Source organism: Bos taurus, chromosome 6, assembly GCF_002263795.3.
Source record: "Bos taurus isolate L1 Dominette 01449 registration number 42190680 breed Hereford chromosome 6, ARS-UCD2.0, whole genome shotgun sequence".
Taxonomy (NCBI): Eukaryota; Metazoa; Chordata; class Mammalia; order Artiodactyla; family Bovidae; genus Bos; species Bos taurus.
Genome location: NC_037333.1, coordinates 100,871,528 through 100,893,989, shown reverse-complemented (window position 1 = coordinate 100,893,989; position 22,462 = coordinate 100,871,528). Strand labels below are relative to the sequence as shown.

The window sequence follows — 22,462 nt, the reverse complement described above, 5'->3', positions numbered from 1 at the left end:
ACATAGACAAAATTGATGGACAGTTAGAGGTGGTTCTTTAGATTTTATTCCCAGATTATGGATGTAATTGTATTAATTCCAAATAGAAAGGATGCTTTTAGCATGCCTCTCTCTTGTCATCAATCTCCGTAGATCATCCGAGAAAAGGTAAAATTAGAGTCCTTGAGACAGGGTCACAATTACAGCCTCTGCTGCTGTGCCTGCTAGTGCTTCATTGCTGGTCCGTTTCCCAAGGCCAGAACCCAGCTATGAGCTCCAGAAGCATCCTTTTAACAGGAGTAATTTGGGAGCCAACAGCTACCATTTATAGAATACTTCAGTTCAGTTCAGTTCAGTTCAGTCGCTCAGTCGTGTCTGACTTTGCGACCCCATGAATTGTAGCACGCCAGGCCTCCCTGTCCATCACCATCTCCCAGAGTTCACTCAAACTCATGTCCATCGAGTTGGTGATGCCATCCAGCCATCTCATCCTCTGTCGTCCCCTTCTCCTCCTTCCCCTAATCCCTCCCAGCATCAGAGTTTTTTCCAATGAGTCAGCTCTTCACATGAGGTGGCCAAAGTACTGGAGTTTCAGCTTTAGCATCATTCCTTCCAAAGAAATCCCAGGGCTGATCTCCTTCAGAATGGACTGGTTGGATCTCCTTGCAGTCCAAGGGACTCTCAAGAGTCTTCTCCAACACCACAGTTCAAAAGCATCAATTCTTCAGCGCTCAGCTTTCTTCACAGTCCAACTCTAACATCCATACATGACCACAGGAAAAACCAGAGCCTTGACTAGATGGACCTTTGTTGGCAAAGTAATGTCTTTGCTTTTCAATATGCTATCTAGGTTGGTCATAATTTTTCTACCAAGGAGTGTCTTTTAATTTCATGGCTGCAGTCACCACCTACAGTGATTTTGGAGCCCAAAAACATAAAGTCTGACACTGTTTCCACTGTTTCCCCATCTATTTCCCATTAAATGATGGGACCAGATGCCATGATCTTAATTTTCTGAACACTTAATATATGCCAAATACAGTGCTAATCACTTATTCATGCCTCAAAAAAATCTAATAAGGAAAAGACACTATTATTATCCCAATTTTACATAAAAATGAACAGGCTTACAAACTTGATGTAACTTCCTTTAAGCTTATATAACTTCTAAGCTGCAGAGCTGGGATTATGATCCAGGTCTCCTAATGCAAAAGTTCATGAATTTTCTCTTCTAGGATGCTACACCAAGAAGGCACAAATCTGCAATATAAGGAACACTGGGGTTTGTGGTCTGCTTCTTGGGGCTTCCCTGGCAGCTCAGCAGTAAAGAATCCACCTCCAATGCAGGAGGCATGGGTTTGATCCCTGAGTCCAAAAGGTGCCCTGGAAAAGGAAATGGCAACCCATTCCAGTATTCTTGCCTGGAGAATCCCTTGAACAGAGGAGACTGGCGGGCTACAGTTCATGGGGTTGGAAACAGTTGGACATGACTTAACAACTAAACAACAACCCCAGTCTTTAATCCACTCCTGCATTTCCAATGAAAGATAATTATATCATTAAAATTATGGCAGTATTAATTATATGAATTAATTTTATATTATATCATATTAATTATATCTTTAAAAAGAGATTTAAACTCTCTTACCTAGCATTGATATAATTTTATAAAAGGAATCCTCAGCTTGTGAATAAATTGGAATGACACTATTTAAATTCTACTTGGAGTTTTTAGTCACTTCATGATAAATTTACATATAAAATCTGCACTTTAGTTAGCTTGATGGCATGGGCATTTCTGTTTTAAATGTTCATTAAAGGATACATAGCCATATAGTTTGATAAGTCAAACCAGTACTATAGACTCACTTGGAAGCAAGTCTTTTTTCCTGAGCCCATAATGTAAAAATCATCACAGTTGTCTAAAGAGTTTTAAAGAAATGTATGCAGAATGCAGCAAATGAACCCTCAACACTACCTATTATTTCCAATTTATTCTTATGTCAATTTCCCATTGATATTTTTCTAGGCTTTCAGCTGAATTAATATAAAAACCAATAAAAACCCAGATGGACAAGTTGCTCATGGCATGCATTGACTGAAGATTGTCATCACTATTTATAATTAAGATTAATAACAGTATCCCTCATAAAGCAAAGACAAAATTTATTGCTAACTCTCCATGCTGATACTCTGTGGCATAACAATGGTGAAGAATGTGTGTGCTCAGTCGTGTCTAACTCTTTGTGACCCCATGGACTGTAGCCCACCAGGCTCCTCTGTACATTAAATTTTCTAGGCCAGAATATCGGAGTGGTTTTCCATTTCCTACTCTAAGGGATCATCCCAACCCAGGGATCAAATCTGCATCTCTTGCATCTTCCGCATTGGCAGGCAGAATTCTTTACCATTGTTTCACCTGGGAAGGCCAGTGACGATGGAGGAGGAGGCACTTAAAATCGATAAGATATCTTTCTGGTGCCTTAAGAAACTGCATTTATCAATAGAGTTAGTTATCATCTTCACTTTACAGATGAAAAAACTAAGGCTCAAAGGTTAAATGACTTATCATTTTTTTGTGCCTTGCCTGAGGCATATTCAGTCCAGTTCAGTTCAGTTGCTTAGTCATGTCTGCCTCTTTGTGACCCCATGGACTGGAGCTCACCAGGCTTCCTTGTTTATCACCAACTCCCGGAGCTTGCTCAAACTGATGTCCATCGAGTCAGTGATGCCATCCAACCATCTCATCCTCTGTCATCCCCTTCTCCTCCCACCTTCAATCTTTCCCAGCTTCAGGATCTTTTCCAATGATCAGTTCTTCGAATCAGGTGGCCAAAGTATTGGAGCTTCAGCTTCAGCATCAGTCCCTTCAGTGAATATTCAGGACTGATTTCCTTTAGGATGGACTGGTTTAATCTCCTTCCAGTCCAAGGGACTCACAAGAGTCTGCTCCAACACCATAGTTCAAAAGCATCAATTTTATGGTGCTTAGCTCTCTTTATGGTCCAACTCTCACATCCATACACAATTACTGGAAAAACCATAGCTTTGACCAGATGGACCTTTGTGGACAAAGTAATGTCTCTGCTTTTTAACATGCTGTCTAGGTTGGTCATAGCTTTTCTTCCAAGGAGCAAGCATGTTTTAATTTCATGGCTTCAGTCACCATTTGCAGTGATTTTGGAGCCCAAGAAAACAGCCCACTGTCTCCATTGTTTCCCCATCTATTTGCCATGAAGTGATGGGATCAGATGCCATGATCTTAGTTTTCTGAATGCTGAGTTTTATGCCAGCTTTTTCATTCTCCTCTTTCACTTTCATCAAGAAGCTCTTTTGTTTCTCTTTGCTTTTTGCCATAAAGTTGGTGTCATCTGCATATCTGAGGTTAGTGATATTTCTCTGGCAATCTGGATTTCAGCTTGTGCTTCATCCAGCCTGCATGTACTCTACATATAAGTTAAATAAGCAGGGTGACAATACAGCCTTGACGTACTCCTTTCCCAATTTCCAACCAGTCTGTTGTTCCATGTCCGGTTCTAACTGTTAAGATGCTTACTTCTGTATGGTTCTCAGCTTCCTGCAATTACCATTCCACTTTGCTGCTTCCTAAACTGCTTTTTAACTTGGTGAAGAAAACAATCAGACATGGACAAGGGTAAAAGGGATATATATAAATTGGGAGCACAAAGCACAACTAACCTTCCATTGAGATCTTAGGAAGCTTTAAAGGGGAGCTGACATTTGATGAGAAATGCTGGGCTGGATGAAGCACAAGCTGGAATCAAGATTGCCAGGAGAAATATCAATAACCTCAGATATGCAGATGACACCACCCTTATGGCAGAAAGCGAAGAAGAACTAAAAAGACTCATGATGAAAGTGAAAGAGGAGAGTGAAAAATTTGGCTTAAAGCCCAACATTCAGAAAACTAAGATCATGGCATCTGGTCCCATCACTTCATGGCAAATAGATGGGGAAACAGTGGAAACAGTGGCTGACTTTATTTTGGGGGGCTCCAAAATCACTGCAGATGGTGACTGCAGCCATAAAATTAAAAGACTCTTACTCCTTGGAAGAAAAGTTATGACCAACCTAGACAGCATATTCAAAAGCAGAGACATACTTTTGCCAACAAAGGTTCATCTAGTCAAGGCTATGGTTTTTCCAGTAGTCATGTACGGATGTGTGAGTTGGACCATAAAGAGAGCTGAGCGCCAAAGAATGATGATTTTGAACTGTGGTGTTGAAGACGACTCTTGAGAGCCCCTTGGACTGCAAGGAGATGCAACCAGTCCATCCTAAGGGAAATCAGTCCTGAATATTCATTAGAAGGATGGATGCTGAAGCTGAAACTCGAATACTTTGGCCACCTGATGGGAAGAACTGACTCATTTGAAAAGACCCTGATGCTGGGAAAGATTGAAGGCAGGAGGAGAAGGGGCCAACAGAGGATAAGATGGTTGGATGGCATCACTTACTCGATGGACATGAGTTTGAGTAAACTCTGGGAGTTGAAAAGGAGGCCTGGCATGCTGTAGTCCATGGGGTCACACGACTGAGTGCCTGAACTGAACTGAACTGATATTTGATTTGGCAAAAAACAAAAACCAAAAAACACATGGTTGGTGTGTGCCAGATAGAAGGAAGGCAGTCAAGATGCACACAATGATAGAAGGTGGAGGGACTTGCAGGTGGTCCAGTGTTAAGGTTTTCCTTTCAATGCAGGGGGTGCAGGTTTGATCCCTGGTGAGGAATCTAAGAGCCCATCTGCCTTATGACACAAAAAACAAAACAAAAACAGAAACAATATTGTAAAAACTCAATAAAGACTTTAAAAATGGTCCATATCAAAAAAGAAAAAAAACCTTAAAGAAAAAGAAGGTGGAACGTTCCAGAGGCATGAGACAGCATTACAGGTATGGGGGAAGTGGCAGGATCTGAGACTGAAACTGCAAGTTAGAGTCATATATACTGTGTGAGGGGCATTTGAATGTTATTAAAAAGGCTACAATGGTCAGAAGGATGACTTACAAAGAGCAGTCTGCAAATGAAATACCAAAACTTAAGGGGCTGGGTGAGATGCTTTCATCAAGAGATGGGGAGAAATTGATCAAAGCGAGCAGATGAAAAAGGTGAGGATGGGTGGACTAGACAGTACTTGATGAGTGAATGTTAACATGAAGAAGAGGGTAGAGTAGAGATAAATTCCAGTTAACATTGATGGAGCCCTTCCTGTATACTAGGTACCGTCCTCAACCTGATATAAGCTACCTTGCTGAAACCACATAGGTCTATGAGAGCAGTATTTTTATTATGCCCAACTATTCTACAGATGAAAAAAAGAGATGCACAGAAGATTTAGTAACAGCTGGACAATTGGAAAAAATTTGAACATGAGCAGTTTGCATAGTCTTTGATTTTTACTATTGTTACATACAGCTTCCTATGAGTCTGTGGTTTTTAACTAAGGCAGGGACTAGGGAAAAGATAAGAGATCATTTTTGCACATTTTGCATTTGAATTTTCTATAGGATATCCGGGTAGGAGTATCTTGCTACAGAATTGAAGAGAGAGAGAAAAGGGAACTAAAGATAAAAGAACTATTGCTATAGAGACAGTGGTTGATACCAAAGGACCACATAAGCTTGCTCAGTTTAAATATATAAACAAAGGCAGCACAGTGACAAGAACAGAGGTTGTAAAGGTTACTGTCCCCTTGAAAATAAATACACACAAGCAGAGAGCCTCCAAACAACGCAAATCCCGTAAACTCAAGTAGTATTTATTTCTAATTATGCCTTTTGTGACTTTCTGTTCTAGTCTGAGAAAGATTTATTTGCTTTGCCTCTCAAAATCATTGCCTTATTTAATTGTGAAGAATTGTTCTCTCCAATCTCCAGCTCCAGAGAGTCCCAGAGAGTCTGGAAAGTTATCATTAGTGATGTTCACAAATTGATCACCATCGGACTTTTAAAGATTCACATTTTAAAATTATTGTGAATAAATATGTTTTAATAGGGAAGGACAATATTGTAAAAAAACAAATTAGAAGCCAGATAGTTTCTTCCAAACTGTCTCCTCCTTCTCCTGGTCCCTGTTCCCTCCATCACCTCCCTCTGGCTTCAAACTACCTTTGCCAGCTCTCATTCGGAAAGGATCCTAGATGGCAACAGAACAGTCAGCCTGAGCAAAAGAGGAATATAAGGCACGTACTCCAGCAGTTTCACTGAGAGAGATACGGTAATACTGTTTCACTGTTTGCATTTCCGGAGGGCAGTTCAGGGCAGGGGGAGGTTGGTAGGGGGACAGGTGCTCAACATGGACACCATAATTAGCAAACACTGTTTCTCAACATCCCAATGGCAGGAAGAATTTTCTCTCATAACCATCCAGCAGAAAGAGTAATTCAAGGCATGACTACTTAAAAGCTCTTTTTTTTTTTTAAATGATTTTTTCCCCCTCTAAAGTGCATCCTGCATAGGAGACATGCGTCTATGGCATGGGCAAGACAGACCAGGGGACTTGAGAAGGAGACCTTTTTACTTAATCTAAAATTTCCTGTGTCAAACCATCTCATCAAGAAAACTGAACAGTGTCAAGGGCAGAATTCATAGAGTGATTCAAAGTTTCCTGGGGATTCCATCATATTTTATAAAATTATTTACATTTCTCTTTTTGGTCACGGCAAGGTCTATCAGCACAAACAGCACAGCCACAAAGTATTCTTTTGATTTTAATAACTCATCTCATATATATTTTCATATATTTATATACCTGCTTATCTCCGTTTCCTCAGCAAAAGGGGAAATAAAAATATTGATCTATAAAATAAGCTGATGATAACACAATGCCAAAAATAGCTTATGTTAAGTGCAAGGGGTGAAGCTTGAAAGCAAGCTAAGTTGCAATGACATACTGATTTAACATTTTAAATACAAGACTGCCAATAAAATAATTCTTGAGATATGCTTCTTGTTTTTAGTTTACTTTTTAAAAACTACTCTATATACACATATCCAGTTGTAACACTTAACAGTAGCATTATAGGACATGATACAACTTTGGTACACATTGAAGATATGGGCGGGTAATGTCTATAAATGATATGCCTTCCCCAGCTAGAACTCTGTACAGCCAGGTGACCAGCCACCTGGTCCCATATAATCTTCCCACCAGAATCCCCAGCGTCCTTCCCAGGGCCGCTCGAGACAGCGGGAGAGAGCGCCCCTCACTGGATCCATATCGTGTTTCCTCTCTCCGTTCTCCTGGGTTCCACTGTCAGCTCCCCAAACGTGGAAAAGAACTGCTCCATCTCTTTCTGAAGCATGTCATTTCTTTTCTCTGCATCTTCTTTTGCCCGTTCGGCATTTCGCATTTTGATTTCTATCATCGTGAACTTTTTCCTTTCTTGATCCAGTTCATCATGGAGGCTCATCATTTCTGTTTCCAAAGTCAAGTTTCGCTGTTCTAAGCTGCACAGGGTGGGAGAAGGAATAAGAGATAAAGTAATTTTGTTTTTTGAAATGTAAAAAAGATTACAAAAAATATTTCCTAAACTCTGTCTCTGCAATGCTTTGGAAACTGGAACGAGCCCTTTCAAATCAGTGAATCAAGGTCCACTGATTAATACATACATATATTTTCTTCTTTTTCTTTTTTTTTTTACTATTTCATAACATGATTCACTATCATTTCTGCAAGACCCCAAGACCTCTCTTGGAAGCACTTCATTGTCATTTGATAGTGAATGAGTGAATTTCAGCACAATGAAGCCAGAGACCAGGGTCATCATGCAGCACAGAATTTGGCAGAAGCAGGAGGAAGCCCAAACTACAAAGCTTCCTGAGTCATTAAATGTAAATTTGTCTTCACTGAAAGAAAGGGGAAAGTCTGATAAAGTTGTAAAGAAAAGAGGGCCGTCAAATTTGCTTTCTACCAAAGGAAAAAGAGTGGCAGTGAAAATGTCATTGCTAGAGAGAGTAAGTCCACTGTTAAGAATGGACTTAGAAGGGACTATACAGCACCCCTCTTACAAAAGTGGTTCTAAAAGTAGCCGCCTTACATTCACAAGAGAAGTAGAGCTTACATGTGTTGAATAAGTAATTCACCTGACATTTTGTGACAACAGAGTCCACTTAAGTAGCCTGCTAGCTGCAATTCTGTCTTCCAAGTTACCGTATCTTAAGATCACTATACAGTAAATTCCCTACATACAAATGAGTTCTGTTCCAAGAGCACATTTGTAAATCCAATTTGCTTGTAAGTCCAAGAAACGAAGTTAGCTGAAGTATCCAACTAACACAATTGGCTATATAGCACTGTACTATAATTGGTTTATCATACTTTTCATAGAAATAAGACATTAAAAATACAAAAAAGAAAACATTTTTAATCTTACAGTATAGTACCTTGAAAAGTACAATAATACAGTACAACAGCTGGCATACAGGGTCTGGTATCAAGTAAACATGCAAGAAGAATTATTGACTGAAGGAGGGAGAGGAGGTAGAAGATGGTAGAGCTGAAGGATCACCAGCAATAGGAGACAGAGGGCAAGCTGTCACACCTGACATTAATGGGATGCACATCTGTTTCTTTGAAAGTTTACAACTGGAAGGTTCCTTGTAGGGGACTTGGGTTTCCCTGGTGACTCAGAGATAAAGAATATGCCTGCAATGCAGGAGACGTAGGTTCAATGCCCAGATTGGGAAGATCCCCTGGAGGAGAACATTGTAACCCACTCCAGTATTCTTGCCTGGAGAATTCCATGGACAGAGGAGCCTGGTGGGCTACAGTCCATAGGGTTGCACAAGAATTGGACACGACTGAAGTGACTATGCAGCAGCAGCAGCAGCATGTAGGGGACTTGCTGTATTTTATAGATTGATAGCTGTATTGCTTTAGATGGCTATATAATTTTAGATAATTTCCTAAAAAATAGAGTTTTCTCCATAATCACTAAGTTCCAAAACACAACTTATTATTGCTGTTGTTCAAGGAGGAACATTAAGCACTTCTTTATTAGATGATGTGTCTTGGTAATAGCTGGCATCTTAATTTCTCCTGTTATGCGTGGAAGTTGCAAGGGTATGCTTGAATTTGCCATGCTACTGAAATGTGAGAGGCTAATGCACACTTAGCACTCAAAAATCTGATTATTCTAATAATTTTCAAGTTAAAATCTCAATTATTTTTCTGCTCTGAAATAATGAGTCCCATATGTTATTTCATCCAGATAATCATAAGAACACTTAAAGATGAATCTGCTCTCTCTTTGTAAGCAACTAAGATTAAAAAAAAATCACATTCTTTAATTAGTTTGGAAGGCCATTTTGATCACATGATCATGTGTTTTACATTAAAAACCTGGTAATGTGCTGGTTCTCACCCAGAACTATTTCCCAATATATTCTCTTTGCTTTGTAAAGCTATTTGTTTTAGAAATAAAAAAGTTGGAAGAAACTCAACCTTTAATATCAAGGAAGACTATCCTTTAAAAATATACTAATGCATTTGTACATATCAGGCACCTGTATGAAACTTCCTGGAATCTAATGGCTGAGTTGAAAATAGAAGAAACCCCTCCCATTGCAAGCACAGACTAATGCTGGAAAAATATGTTAGAAAAATATTTTTAAAATACAAAGTTAAAAAAATAAAAGAGCATCTTCAGGTATCAGAACCAAGGAAGAAACAAGTTTAGAACAGCAAGTGAAAACATACGAGGGGTATTTGTCTCAGATAGAAGCCCTAGAAGCTGCGACTAGGTTTTCACTTTTCACACAGGGAAGAGGAGATATCCAGTATAAGAGAGACAGAAGGCTGAAAGTGACTCAACTGAGAGCTTGGAACATCAATAGTCTTTAATGGCAAAGAGACTACGAAAACTCTACTCATGGGTTGAGTGAAGTGACAGAATTGAATCAGAAGAGGAAATAAATAAATGGGAAAACAGCTTTGAGAAAAACTATCCAAATGCCTCATGGAATGAAAAAAGATGAAAATTTAATATAAGAAGGTGAAATTAACAAAGATGGAGAGGGAGATTGGACTAAGAAGGTCCAACATACTTTAGTAAGGGATATAGAGAGAAAATTCAGAAAATGGGGGAGATGAAACAAACAAAAGAGGAGATGTACTCTTTTGTACTCCAGGACTGAAAAAATATGTCTTCAAATAATTATACACAAAACTTGAAACAATGGAAAATATATAGCAAGGAGTTATTAATGAAAAGAAATTATATAGGAATATTAACATCAGAAAAATATTTGGGGGCAAAAAGCACTATTACTATTATTTTATGATAAAAGGATCAATTCATTAGGGGGATATAAACAATTCTGGACTTGCATTCATCTAGTTGTATAGCCCCAAGTTACTCAATATAAAATATAACAAAAATCCACAAAAATTAGGAAATTTTAAGAAAGCTTTGTTAGAAATTATAGATCTAGCAAATAAAATTTAGGAGAAGTGAAAAATATTTGAACAGCTTGATTAACAGATTTGATCTATTGGTCATATATATAATCTCAAACCAATAATAAGATAATACTTCTTACCAGACCAAATGACTGATATCTATAAATGAATTGATCTGACCACAGTATAATAAAGGTAGAAACTAATTTGAGGGAGAGAAGAGCATTAAACTCACATGTTTAAAAACTAAAAATCATATATATCAATGATACATAAATAAAGTAATATCTATTTATTTCTCCATGATCTATCTGTCTATCTAGGGATGTATGTATATATGTACACACATATCTATCATCTATCTAGCCTCAATACTTGTAGAGTTAAAAAGGAATTGAGAGAGAAATATATAATTTTAAACAGTAATGACCAGTAATTAGAACAATCACTTCTTATACTGCTTGGCTTGGTCATATGGCAGATCCTCTACCCCGTTTTATCATGGACCTCTTCCTTTGCTTGTCAAGTGGGTAAAAATGCCAATGAAAGAGGCCAATGAGATGATATTCTGTTGAAACGTCCTCTTATCAAAGTCTCTGAAATGCACCACAGACTCAGAACATAAATGTAACACCAATGTTCTCAGAAATGAATGTGTACATTTGCAACTGTTCAGAATAATATATGTTCTATCTTAATTCAAGTTTCAAGTGTCATCCCTTGCTTTCCACTGCTAAGTGCTAATTTACCATCATGCATTGGCAGCAATTCAGAGATTTGGTAGCCATTGGTTCCATAAACTACATTCAGAAAGAAGAGCAGCCTTATAAGATGATAACGCTCTTTTTTCTTCTTATTTAAGTCTCCTGTCACTTGGCATTATTTAGAAAAATTCAAACCAAGCTTCTGTTTCCAATAAAGTAATTTTTCAATCTAACATGTAGGTATTTTTATTTACTTTTCCATAGCTCTTAAAAATATGTATCTTTTGGCTTGATAATTGATAAATGGATGGGAAACATTAAAATACATGAAGGTCAACTTTATATATAAAGAAAACAACCATGTGTGGTTTAGGGCCATGGAAGCAGTTGAACAGGACAAAGATGTTCACGTACCATGAGGATCTTAGAACACGAAGGGGCCTACCAAGGCACAGCCTGGGCCTGGGGCTGAGGCCCCTAGAGGGGCTACTTCAGGCTGAACTGAGCCTCAGACCTGCTCTTAAGAGTGCAGGGTCCTTCCCCTATACTACACTGAAAGGTGAACAGAAAAACAATCAGTTTTGTAATTCCTGTAACCCTGGTGAAATTGTGGAGTGTGGTGATATTCAGGTTTCCAGCACAAGGCTGTACTTGTGGGGCAGCAGCTCCATTTTCTGTATTGCTGCCTCTCAAGACCTTGGAGCATCTGATAGTCAGGGGCATTGTCAAGGCAATATGCTCAGCCAATATCCTTTATCTTTCCCAGGTTACCTCCTTGAAGTTGCTAAGCCAACTCCTCTCTTGGATATTTTATGAGAAGATGTCAACTGGTATCACTTAGGTTTCAGCACAATGGTTTCCTTATAAATCATATTTTTTGCTCCCCGTTTGTGCTACAAGTTTCCTGTCTATATGACTATACTTCATACTATCACTTTTCTCACAAACTTGCCTGGATTCCAATCTCAGAGTAAAAGCCAAAGATTAAGATGATCTTGAAGGTTCTATGGTACCTCTCTGAGCTCCTTGTCCATCCCACCTCAGGGCATTTCCACTTCTGCTGGGTATCTGCATCATTGCCTCCTACAGGGCCCTACACTTAGAATTACCCTCAGCAACACTTCTCACCCCTCTTCCCTGCTTCAGTCTTCTACTTAGCATAGGATCAGTTTACTTATTTATCTATCTCTTCCAGGGGACTGCAAGCCTGTTCCTCAAGGGCTGAATTTTTGTCTTCTTTACTCACTGCTGAATCCTTGTGGCCTGGTCTGAGCCTGGGCGACAGCAGACAAGCATTAACCCCAAGCATTCAACCATGGACATAATGAACAACAAAGATCTGTTTATTTTCCAACTTCTATTTACTCTCATTTCATCCTCTTCCTGTGATAATGAACTCCTTGTTCTCCAGACATCCCTTCCCACTCCTCTCCCCAGCTTTTGAACCTAAATCCATGCTTTTACTAATAACAAGAGGTAGAATTACTGAGCATCTGCTCTGTCCTGGGGACAATGTGTAATGATTTCTTAACATGATTTTGAGGTTGGTAAAGAATCTGCCTGCAACACAAGAGACCCGGGTTGGATCCCTGGGTTGGGAAGATCCCCTGAAGAAGGAAATAGAAACTCACTCCAGTATTCTTGCCTGGAGAATCCCCATGAAAGAAGAGTTGGACACATCTGAGCAATTTTCACCTTGAGGTAGATTACTACTAGAGTTTAAAAATTTTCACATTGGCAAGCTGAGACTCACAGAGATGAAGGGAACTTTCCCTGAGTCCCACAGCTTACAAATGGCGAAAGTAGGACCTGAACCCAGGTCTCTGACTGGAGTTAGCGGATTTAACCCGGGCGAGCCTCACAGGAGGCTGTCGCACCCTCTCTGGCCACTAGGGGCTCCAGGTTTTCCTCACCTCTTTATCCTGGACTCATACTCTATCTTCTGTTTGGTCATTTCCTGTTTCAGGCTGGACACTAAGCTGTGCAGGGCGCTGTGGTTGCTGGTGTTGTTGCTAACGAAGGTCTCACTGTTGTCGCTGCTGCTGGTGGCCCGACTACTGCGGCCGCCCACACTCCTCCGGTCGCTTTTGTTTTCATAGTCCGCGGGGTGGGAGAGGTCGTCCTGCGGGGGCCCATCCAAAACGGGGTCCTCAAAGTTCCCACCGTAAAAGTCTTGCTCCGGGCAGGTGGTGGTGGAGGAGCGGCAGGAGGTGGAGTTCTCGGGCAGGGAGATCTCACAGGAGGAAGTGGACCAGGTGGCGCTGTCGACGCTCTGCTTGTCGTCGAGGCTCATCGCCGAGAACTGCTGGTGGACGTTATCGTAGGTGGAGAGCCTGTTGTGCTGGCCCGACTCTCCTGCTTGCTCTTTCTGCTTATTATCCCTCAGGGTCACGTAGCCATTGGGCAGCCAGCTCATGCTGCGGCCATTCCCGGGGTTCCCCAGGGTATCAGAGTTCAAGATGCCCATGCGCACGGTTCCGTTCTGCACGCTGTGGGTGCCCATTTTGGTACCAGACCCCTTCAGGGAAGAGGTCCTTCTGGCCTGTAAGCTCCCATTGGGAGTGGTCTGGGCTTTCTCGAGTGCTTCAGCGTTACTGCTGCTGAAGGACCCATTGGTGACAATCCCACTGCCCTTGTTGAAGGCGGGATTCTTTTTGACCATGAGAGGGGGGCTTCTAGAGACATCCAGCTTGTGGATGCTGTTCCTGGGGCTGTTGGTTTTGCTGCCTGGCAGAGCTGTGGGGGATCCATTATCCATGCTGCTTCTTTGGGGAGACTCAGGCTTGTCCCAAGAGCACCGCCTTACGGGACTGTCGTTGGTATTATTGTTCTCCTTGTTCTGTAGCTGCCCCATGAGGGCTTTCTTCTGAAGGTCATTGTTGTTGTTGCTCACGCCATCCTGGGGCTTGCTTTGCAGCTCTGCATCTTTGGGGAAGAGGCGATCATGTTTGCCAATCATCACTGACATCAGCTGTTGAACCACCACAGTGCCTGGAATTGCAAAGAAAGCAAAGGAGTATGAGCAAAACAGTTTTGATTTATCTCCTATTTTGAAAGTCACTTTTAAAGAGCCATATTTAGGTGCACATTCGGCATTATTATTAGCGGTGCCAAACTACGTTTTTAATGATGACAATAGCAATTGTTGTTGTTTGGTCACTGAGTAGTGTCCAACTCTTTGTGACCCCATGGAATGTAGTCCACCCGTCTCCTCTGTCCATGGATTTTCCAGGCAACAATACTGGAGTGGGTTGCCATTTTCTTCTCCAGGTTAGGGAGACAATAGCAATTGCAGCTAAAAACTTCTTGAACATTTAACGTGAACTGTACTAAGCACTTTACTTTTGTTAGTTTAGTTGAATTTTGTACAATTTATGAATAGATACTGTTATTATCACTATCTAATAAAGGTTAAGTAACTTGACCAATGTCCCAAGCTATGAAGGAGAAAAAGAAGAGCTTAAAACCAGAATTAACTAGTTCCAAAGAACAGGCTTCTAATCGGCACACACCACTTCTTGTAAGTTTGACATTTAATTATGAAAAATCTTTCTTAGAAGAAGTCACTGTGATCTCTCATCTAACTGCCTCAAAATATCAAGACATTTTAATGGCACCTTGAAGTGGAACCTTCGACAATCTCTAGTGGATATGTGGTCTGTCTTCATAATATAGCAAGTCAATAAAGTTCCATACAACTCTTGCTCAGCATTCAAAAGTTTTAGGGCATTTTAAGTGACATTAGCCAGAATGGTGTAATAAAGACATACGAGAATGCTCTCTTCCGTAAAAGTAACTGGCAAAAATGTTCCCAGTCAATATATTCAGAAATTTGGAAATTAATGAAAGGCTTGCTGTAATCTGGAGAGTGTTAATTTTTTAAAAAGTTGTTGACTCTTGGTGAAGAACAGCAAGCTCTGTAGTGTTTTAACTCTCCCTATTCCCATCCTCCTTTCTGCAGTAGCCTTGAAAACCAACAACGCTCAATCTTAGCGGGAACCAGAAGTGAGGCAGCGACTGGAATGGAAAAAGCTGGTTTGGAACTCCTTCAAAGCCGCCTTCCCAAAGAATTGTAATTTGACTTGTTTGGTGGTTCCCTGGAAGACCCCACTCAAGAGGCTTGTCTTCATTTTATCTGACTAAGGAGTTGACTAGAATTAGCAACATTTCTCAGGGGCATTTGTCAAAAACAATTAGGGGCTTTTTCATTTAAAAGCATGTTTGGACTCTGTGGGACAGGGAGAGGGTGGGATGATTTGGGAGAATGGCATTGAAACATGTATAATATCATATATGAAATGAATCGCCAGTCCAGGTTTCATGCATGATACAGGATGCTTGGGGCTGGTGCACTGGGATGACCCAGAGGGATGGTACGGGGAGGGAGGAGGGAGGGGGGTTCAGGATGGGGAACATGTATATACCTGTGGCGGATTCATATTGATGTATGGCAAAACCAATACAATATTGTAAAGTAATTGACCTCCAATTAAAATAAATAAGTTCATATTAAAAAATAAAAATAAATAATAAAGTAAAAAATAAATAAAAATCATACTATATGTACTCAAAAAGGTATAAAATAGAATAACAGAGGGAAAAAAAAAGCATGTTTGACTGAAGCAAGTGGATAACTGTTGAAGACAAAACAACAGGCTAAACAAAAAGCTTAGAAGGAAAATCTGAAGAGATTTCTATAGGAGGTGTTGAAATCTCTGCTATATACTTGAAGATTTAGAAGATTATGTACATGTATGCATAGGGTTCTATGTATACCTAGGGCTGTGTGCACACTCGGGAGAGAGCTGAAAGTCCCCAAGGTCTCATCTCCAGCTGATGTTGGAGCTCTGCACAAGCAGGACCAGAATGCTAAAGCAAAGTTGTAAACTGCCTGGCTGAGTGTCAAAAGTCTGGCCCAACAAGCACAGAGGGCCCCTTGGTAAAGAATGGGAGACTTACTGGCCTAACTCAAATTCTGAATAGGAAGAAATGTGTTATATCCATCTATATCCTGCACACTTCTGTCATGATTCAAAACTTCTAACATATTTAGATCAGGAATCAGCAATGTGTCAGGTCTGATGCTGGCCAGTGTTGCTCAAACATAAGTGTTCATACAAATTATCTGGAGATTCTGTTAAAATGTAGATGTTGAGTAGGGCATGAGATTTTATGTTTCTAACCAGCCCCCTGGAGAAGGCAATGGCACCCCACTCCAGTACTCTTGCCTGGAAAATCCCATGGACCGAGGAACCTGGTGGGCTGCAGTCCATGGGGTCGAGAAGAGTCGGACATGACTGAGCGACTTCACTTTCACTTTCCACTTTCATGCATTGGAGAAGGAAATGGCATCCCACTCCAGTGTTCTTGCCTGGAGAATCCCAGGGACGGCAGAGCCTGGTGGGCTGCCATCTATGGGGTCACACAGAGTCGGACATGACTGAAACAGCTTAGCAGCAGCAGCAACCAGCCCCCAGATGATAAGACAACAGTGATAACAGAATAGTAGCCTTGGTATTGCCTAGTGGGCTGCACACAGACCTCCTGAATCATAAGTTGCATGTCAACAATATCCCTAGGTGGTTCCTGTGTGTGTTAGAGTTTGAGAAACTGTATTAGGTGGAAATGTTTCACTTAAACATCTTCTAAATTAATATTCTCATAAGGCTTTGAGAAGGCTTCCAAGTAGCACTAGCGGTAAAGAACCTGCTCCCTCTGCAGGAGACATAAGAGACATGGGTTTGATCCCTGGGTCAGGAAGATCCCCTGGAGGAAGGCATAGCAACCCACTCCAGTATTCCTGCCTGGAGAATCCCATGGACAGAGGAGCCTGGTAGGTTACAGTCTATAGGCTTGCAAAGAGTCAGACATGACTGAAGTGATTTAGCATGCATTCAAGGCTCTGAGATAAGACTTAATGTTTTTCAAATGAGAAAATTGAGGTTCGGAGAGGTGATGTATAAAATTATATGACTCCAGAGCGGTTGTGATCACCAGGCCAATCTGAAGAATCCATGCAGATTTGGGAGTCCCACTGGACTACATGTTTCAACAATTCCCCCAGGCTCATATAATTTTATACAGGTTGAATTTAATACCATACTACGAGCACTTGAGTCTTCATAAGAACTGGATAAGAATTCAGTTTTCCTTCGAAGGTACCTAGGTACTTTAATATATATGCGGGAGACCTGGGTCTGATCTCTGGATTGGGAATATCCCTTGGAGAAGGGCATGGCAACCCACTCCAGCATTCTTGCCTGGAGAATCCTATGGACAGAGAAGCCTGGCCGTCTACAGTCCATGCGGTCACAAAGAATTGGACACGACTGAATGACTAAACAAATACACACACACACACACACACACACACAGAGCATTCTATAAAATGTAGTTTCAATTTGTATTTTTTGCAATGAATTGCTTTGCACACGTATCCTTCAGTACATGTACAAGATATCTGTGAGGTATATGATAAATTTTGACAAACGACAGTCCTGGAAACACTATCTAACCATTTTATAGATAATTTCCTTGTGTCCTTTTGTAGCCAATCCCCTACCCATGGCAACCACTGATCTCCTTTCTGTCACTATACTTTTCTTCTTTTCTAGAATTTCATATAAACACAATTATAGAGTCAGGTCTTTTATCACTTAGCATAAGGTTCTTGTCATTTTCCCATATTATTATTCATGCATCAGTAGCTCATCCTTTTTATTGCTGAGTGTGCCTTAGTCGCTCAGTCATGTCTGACTCTTTGTGACTCCATGGACTGTAGCCCACCATGGAATTCTCCAGGCGAAAATACTGGAGTGGGTAGCCATTCCCTTCTCCGGGGAATCTTCCTGACCCAGGGATCGAACCCAGGTCTCTTGCATTGCAGGCAGATCCTTTGCCATCTGAGGGAAGCCCAGTTTTAGTTTCCATTGATGAACCAATATTGATATATTATGATTATTAACTAAGGTCTATAGTTTATATTGGGCTTCCCTGGTGGCTCAGCAGTAAAGAATCTGCCTACAGTACAGGAGCTGTACAAGATGCAGGTTCGATCCCTGGGTCAGGAAGATCCCCTGGAGGAGGGCAAGGCAACTCACTCCAGTATTCTTGCCTGGAGAATCCCATGGACAGAGGAGCCTGGCAGGCTGCAGTCCATAGGGTTGCAAAGAGTCAGACACAACTGCAGCAACTTAGCATGCATGTATGCATAGTTTATATTAAAATCACTCTCTGTGTGATCTGGGTTTTGACACACGCACAGTGTCATATATCCACTATTACAGTATCACATGGAATAGTTTCATGGCCCTGAAAATCCTTTGTGCTCCAATTATTCCTCCTTCTTTTCTTCCTCAATCCTCTATTGAATCATTAGGATTTCTTTTAAAAGCTTTGTAGAGCTTGGTCCATAACTTTTAACATGATCACCAAGGTAAGACCCTCCTGAGGACTCTATGCAATGCCTCGATGTCAGGATTTTCTACTCTGGTTGTGGGAAATACACTTATTTCAAGCTTGGTGTGAGGCCCAGGAAAGCCTCAGACAACTGATTTCTGGTACTCTTCCCCATAAAGTAGCACAGAGTCCCCTCCTGCAAGCATAAATCAATTCTTAGGTAAAGACTTAATGGATATCCTCTCCAGATCTCGGAATAATATCTGTGTCTAGTTTGCTCTTTAATGCTGCTTACTTGAGTTTCCCATCCTCTAATCTTACTCTCAAAGCTCGCCAAGACCTGCACATCAGTGCTGCTACTAATGCCTACAAGAAAGAATGGTACTCTAGCAAGGAGACCTGCTGAAAATAAATAGAAGTAACCTCTCATTGTGATAAATAAATTGAGGTATCTTGTAGTATAGAAAACAAGAAATTCTTCATGTTTCAACCCAAAGTAAATAAGCAGCATTGTCTTAGAGGCCCATGTTTTCTGCCTCTTGAAGTCAGTCCAAAAAACGAGAACTAATAAAAATATATTAACTTAGAAGCATAACTATTTGAGGTTTCAGAAAATTGCATCCAACTCAGAAAGTGAAGTAGACTTTTCCAGTTCTTGTGTGATATTTTACAGATGATTTATGCAAGTTCTGTTAATTCTCATGAAAATATGGAGGAAATGCTTAGTAACTTATGTTTAGTAAACTCCTCAAAAAATGCCTGGCTCTCAAAAGAAGGTTTTACATTTGAAGAACTTGAGTCCGTAAATGAAATTACCATGGGTTCACTTACTTCCTTTGTTTCCTCACAGGAGAATAGCTTCAGGACAATCAAGAGACAACTGACTGTTCTTCTGATGACGATATATGATAGTAATTCACTTACCCTCCATAATGGTCAAGGGATCTTCCACTTTGGGACGCAGGATATTAGGGCCAAAGACAGTGGCCAAGTTCTGCACACTCATTTTGTTAATTCCTGAATAGGACTGCACTTCATCCAAGAACCTGTTGAGTAAAAGAGTATGAACAAAACACAATGGGATCAAATTTGTCAGTGGAAAAAAAAATGGGTTATTGGGAAATTTATGAACTGGAGTCTGTTCAAAGATGATCATGGACACACAGTCATTTAGAAATTCAAACATCTCTCTGCCAAATGTGAAGAATATATATTGCAAATTTTTAAGTATCAGAATCATAAGGGATCATATAAAATATCTGCTCTGGCCTGGCTTGGTTTCCCCTGTCAGTCACAGGAACGACTGTGTTTGAATAATGCTATTGTGGACTTGAGATTCAAGAATATGAATTTCTTTCTTATCTCTAAGTAAATATCCAATTTATATACATATTTAATTGGAGAACTATAAAAATAAGCTTGTCTGGTACAATCTCTTATTTCTGAGAAGAGGAATCAATCCCCCTTGTGGGTCAATTTGTGAGCCTCAAATTTATAGTCTATTAAAAAAGTGACATTAAACATGGTTTAAATTAAAACCTCGGTTCTATTGATATGAGAAACTGCAAACACAAATTGTTTTAACTTGTTAGGTGCTAAAGAATAAGAGCCATGAAACAGTCCTTTCCTGGAATGATTTTAGTAGCAGAGATTGTTTCTTTAATCTTTCAGCTTTTGTTCATTTCCCATCCCCTCTTCAGTACTACAAGAGCTTCTATTAATTCATGGCTTATTAATTGTACTAATGAGACAAAGAAGAAGCAAGAAAAATATTTTTAGAAAACTTACTTTGTGTGTTATTTAAAATAATATATTTCATTCTGTGCCAGTCATTGTGCTAGCTTATTAAATTCTCATAGCATCTCTGAGTGAGCTAAATACTATTATTATCTCCACTTTACAGATAAGACACATGAGGCACCAGAGAGGTTAAGAAACTTCTCCAAGGACACAGAGTTAATAAGCGGCAGGACTGAGACCTGAACCCAGGTGCTCTTACCCTAGAGTCTGGGCTGTTGATGACTATCTCATGAGTTTCTAAAAAGGTGCCTATTTCCACATGTTCACTACTCTTATACATCCTAAATTACAGCAAAATCGAAGGGCAAAAAGTCAAACTACCACTTATTATTTGAAATAGATGAAATTAGTAGTTTGGTGTGCTCACTCAGTCGTGTCCAACTCTTTGCGACCCCATGGACTGTAGCCTGTCAGGTTTCTCTGTCCATGGAATTTTCTAGGCAAGAATCCTGGAGTGGGGTGCCATCGCCTTCTCCAGGGGATCTTCCTGATCTTGCTCTTCCTGTTGTCTGGCAGATCTTTTACCATTGTGCCACCGGGGAAGCCTTTATTAATCATTCATCTCTTTATTTAAATTTAATATGCTTAATGTATTTCCACTATACTCCAATAACATTTTAAAAAATAAATTCAATGTGTTTCAATCATATATACTTGATTTCTTAAGTAGCAGCACAGACACGGGACATGCCATCCCTGGCCTTAAACATGGTCATTGACAGAGAGTATTTTGAGGCACAATTAGTGTTCTAGCAAAACTGAGTTACAGTGTTTTCTTCAGTGAGCCTTGAGAAAAATGGGAACGAATAATATAATAACATTCATCATATGTATAAATATATATGCATATAAAATTTTAAAAATGTATTGGAGTATAGTTGCTCTACAATGTTGTAATAGTTTCTGCTGTATAGCAAAGTGAATCAGCTATACATATACACATATATCCCCTCTGTTTTGGATTTCCTGCCCATTTAGGTCACCAGAGAGGATTGAGTAGAGTTCCCTGTGTTACAGAGTAGGTTCTCATTACTTATTTATACATAGTATCAATAGTGTAATATACTTTAATTTTTAAAACAATCATGTGAAATGTGTGTTTTCACTACCCTTTTATCTATTAGGACTCTTAGTCTCAAAGAGGAGAAGAAAATTGCATAACATCATGTAAGAAGTCAGTGGTAGAATCTGGACTCCTAGATAAATGATTCTCATGCCAAGATACAGGCTCATTCTGTTAAACAATGGTACATGGTACAACTTCGATGGAAGTTCAAAGCCACATATCTTCAACATGTAGAGGTCAAAGAGACTTCAGAAACAACAGATTACAAAATCAAGCAATTTTAGTGCTCAGAGAAACTTTTGAGATCACCTTGTCAAACCTCTTAATTTTACAGAGGCCAACACTGGAGCTCGGAGCGGTTAAGTGATTTTGTTGTTTTGTTATTTTAGTCACTAAGTCATGTCCAACTCTTTGTGACCCCATGAACTGCAGCCTGTCAAGCTCCTCTGTTCATGGGCTTATCCAGCAAAGAATACTGAAGTGGGTGGCCATTTCCTCCTCCAGGGGAATCTTCCTAACCCAGGGATCAAACCTGTGTCTCCTGCATCTCCTGCATTGGCAGGCAGATTCTTTACCAGTGAGCCACCAGGGAAACCCAACTGATTTTTATTCATTGTCAAAATGGACTATTGTCAGTGTAAATACAGTCTTTTAAAATTCCATTTAGTCTTTAGGATAATTCTTACCTGCAAATATACTTGAGAAGGTTGTAATTGACCACCGGCAAACTCTTCACTTGCTTCGCCAATTCTTTAACACCCTGAGTATAAAGAAGAGAATGCATGTTATTTAAGTGTTGACCTTGGAATGGAAGCACATGGGAAAGGGGCATGCAGCTTTTTGTTTTGTTTTGTTCTTGTTAGTTTCACCTATTACCAGTGATGGATCCTGTCTTAAAAACTTGCCACTATCACAGAGAGCATTTCAGAAATATTTTCAAAAGATGTGAAAGCATCTCAAATATCTCTGTGAGTACTATTTGTGGAGAAACAGATTTACCATTTTTAACATTTGTTCACAACTGACTGAAAAGGAAAAATAGCCTTATTTACAGTTAGGTTATTTGGGGCTTCCCTGGTGGCTCAGAGGT

General features: G+C 40.1%; 1 protein-coding gene across 9 annotated transcripts in view; it reads right to left on the bottom strand.

Moving 5' to 3' along the window:
* Positions 1 to 6,699: 6,699 nt before the first annotated feature.
* ARHGAP24 (Rho GTPase activating protein 24) overlaps positions 6,700 to 22,462 on the bottom strand; it is an 881,574-nt gene continuing 865,811 nt past the window's right edge. For all 9 annotated transcript variants that reach the window (XM_024993366.2, XM_005208198.3, XM_059887611.1 and 6 more), the window contains 4 exon segments: positions 22,059 to 22,132; positions 19,431 to 19,552; positions 13,022 to 14,099; positions 6,700 to 7,451 (listed from right to left, as the gene is read on the bottom strand). In XM_024993366.2, the coding sequence (XP_024849134.1) occupies positions 7,208 to 7,451; positions 13,022 to 14,099; positions 19,431 to 19,552; positions 22,059 to 22,132 (1,518 nt within the window). In that variant the 3' untranslated portion in view covers positions 6,700 to 7,207.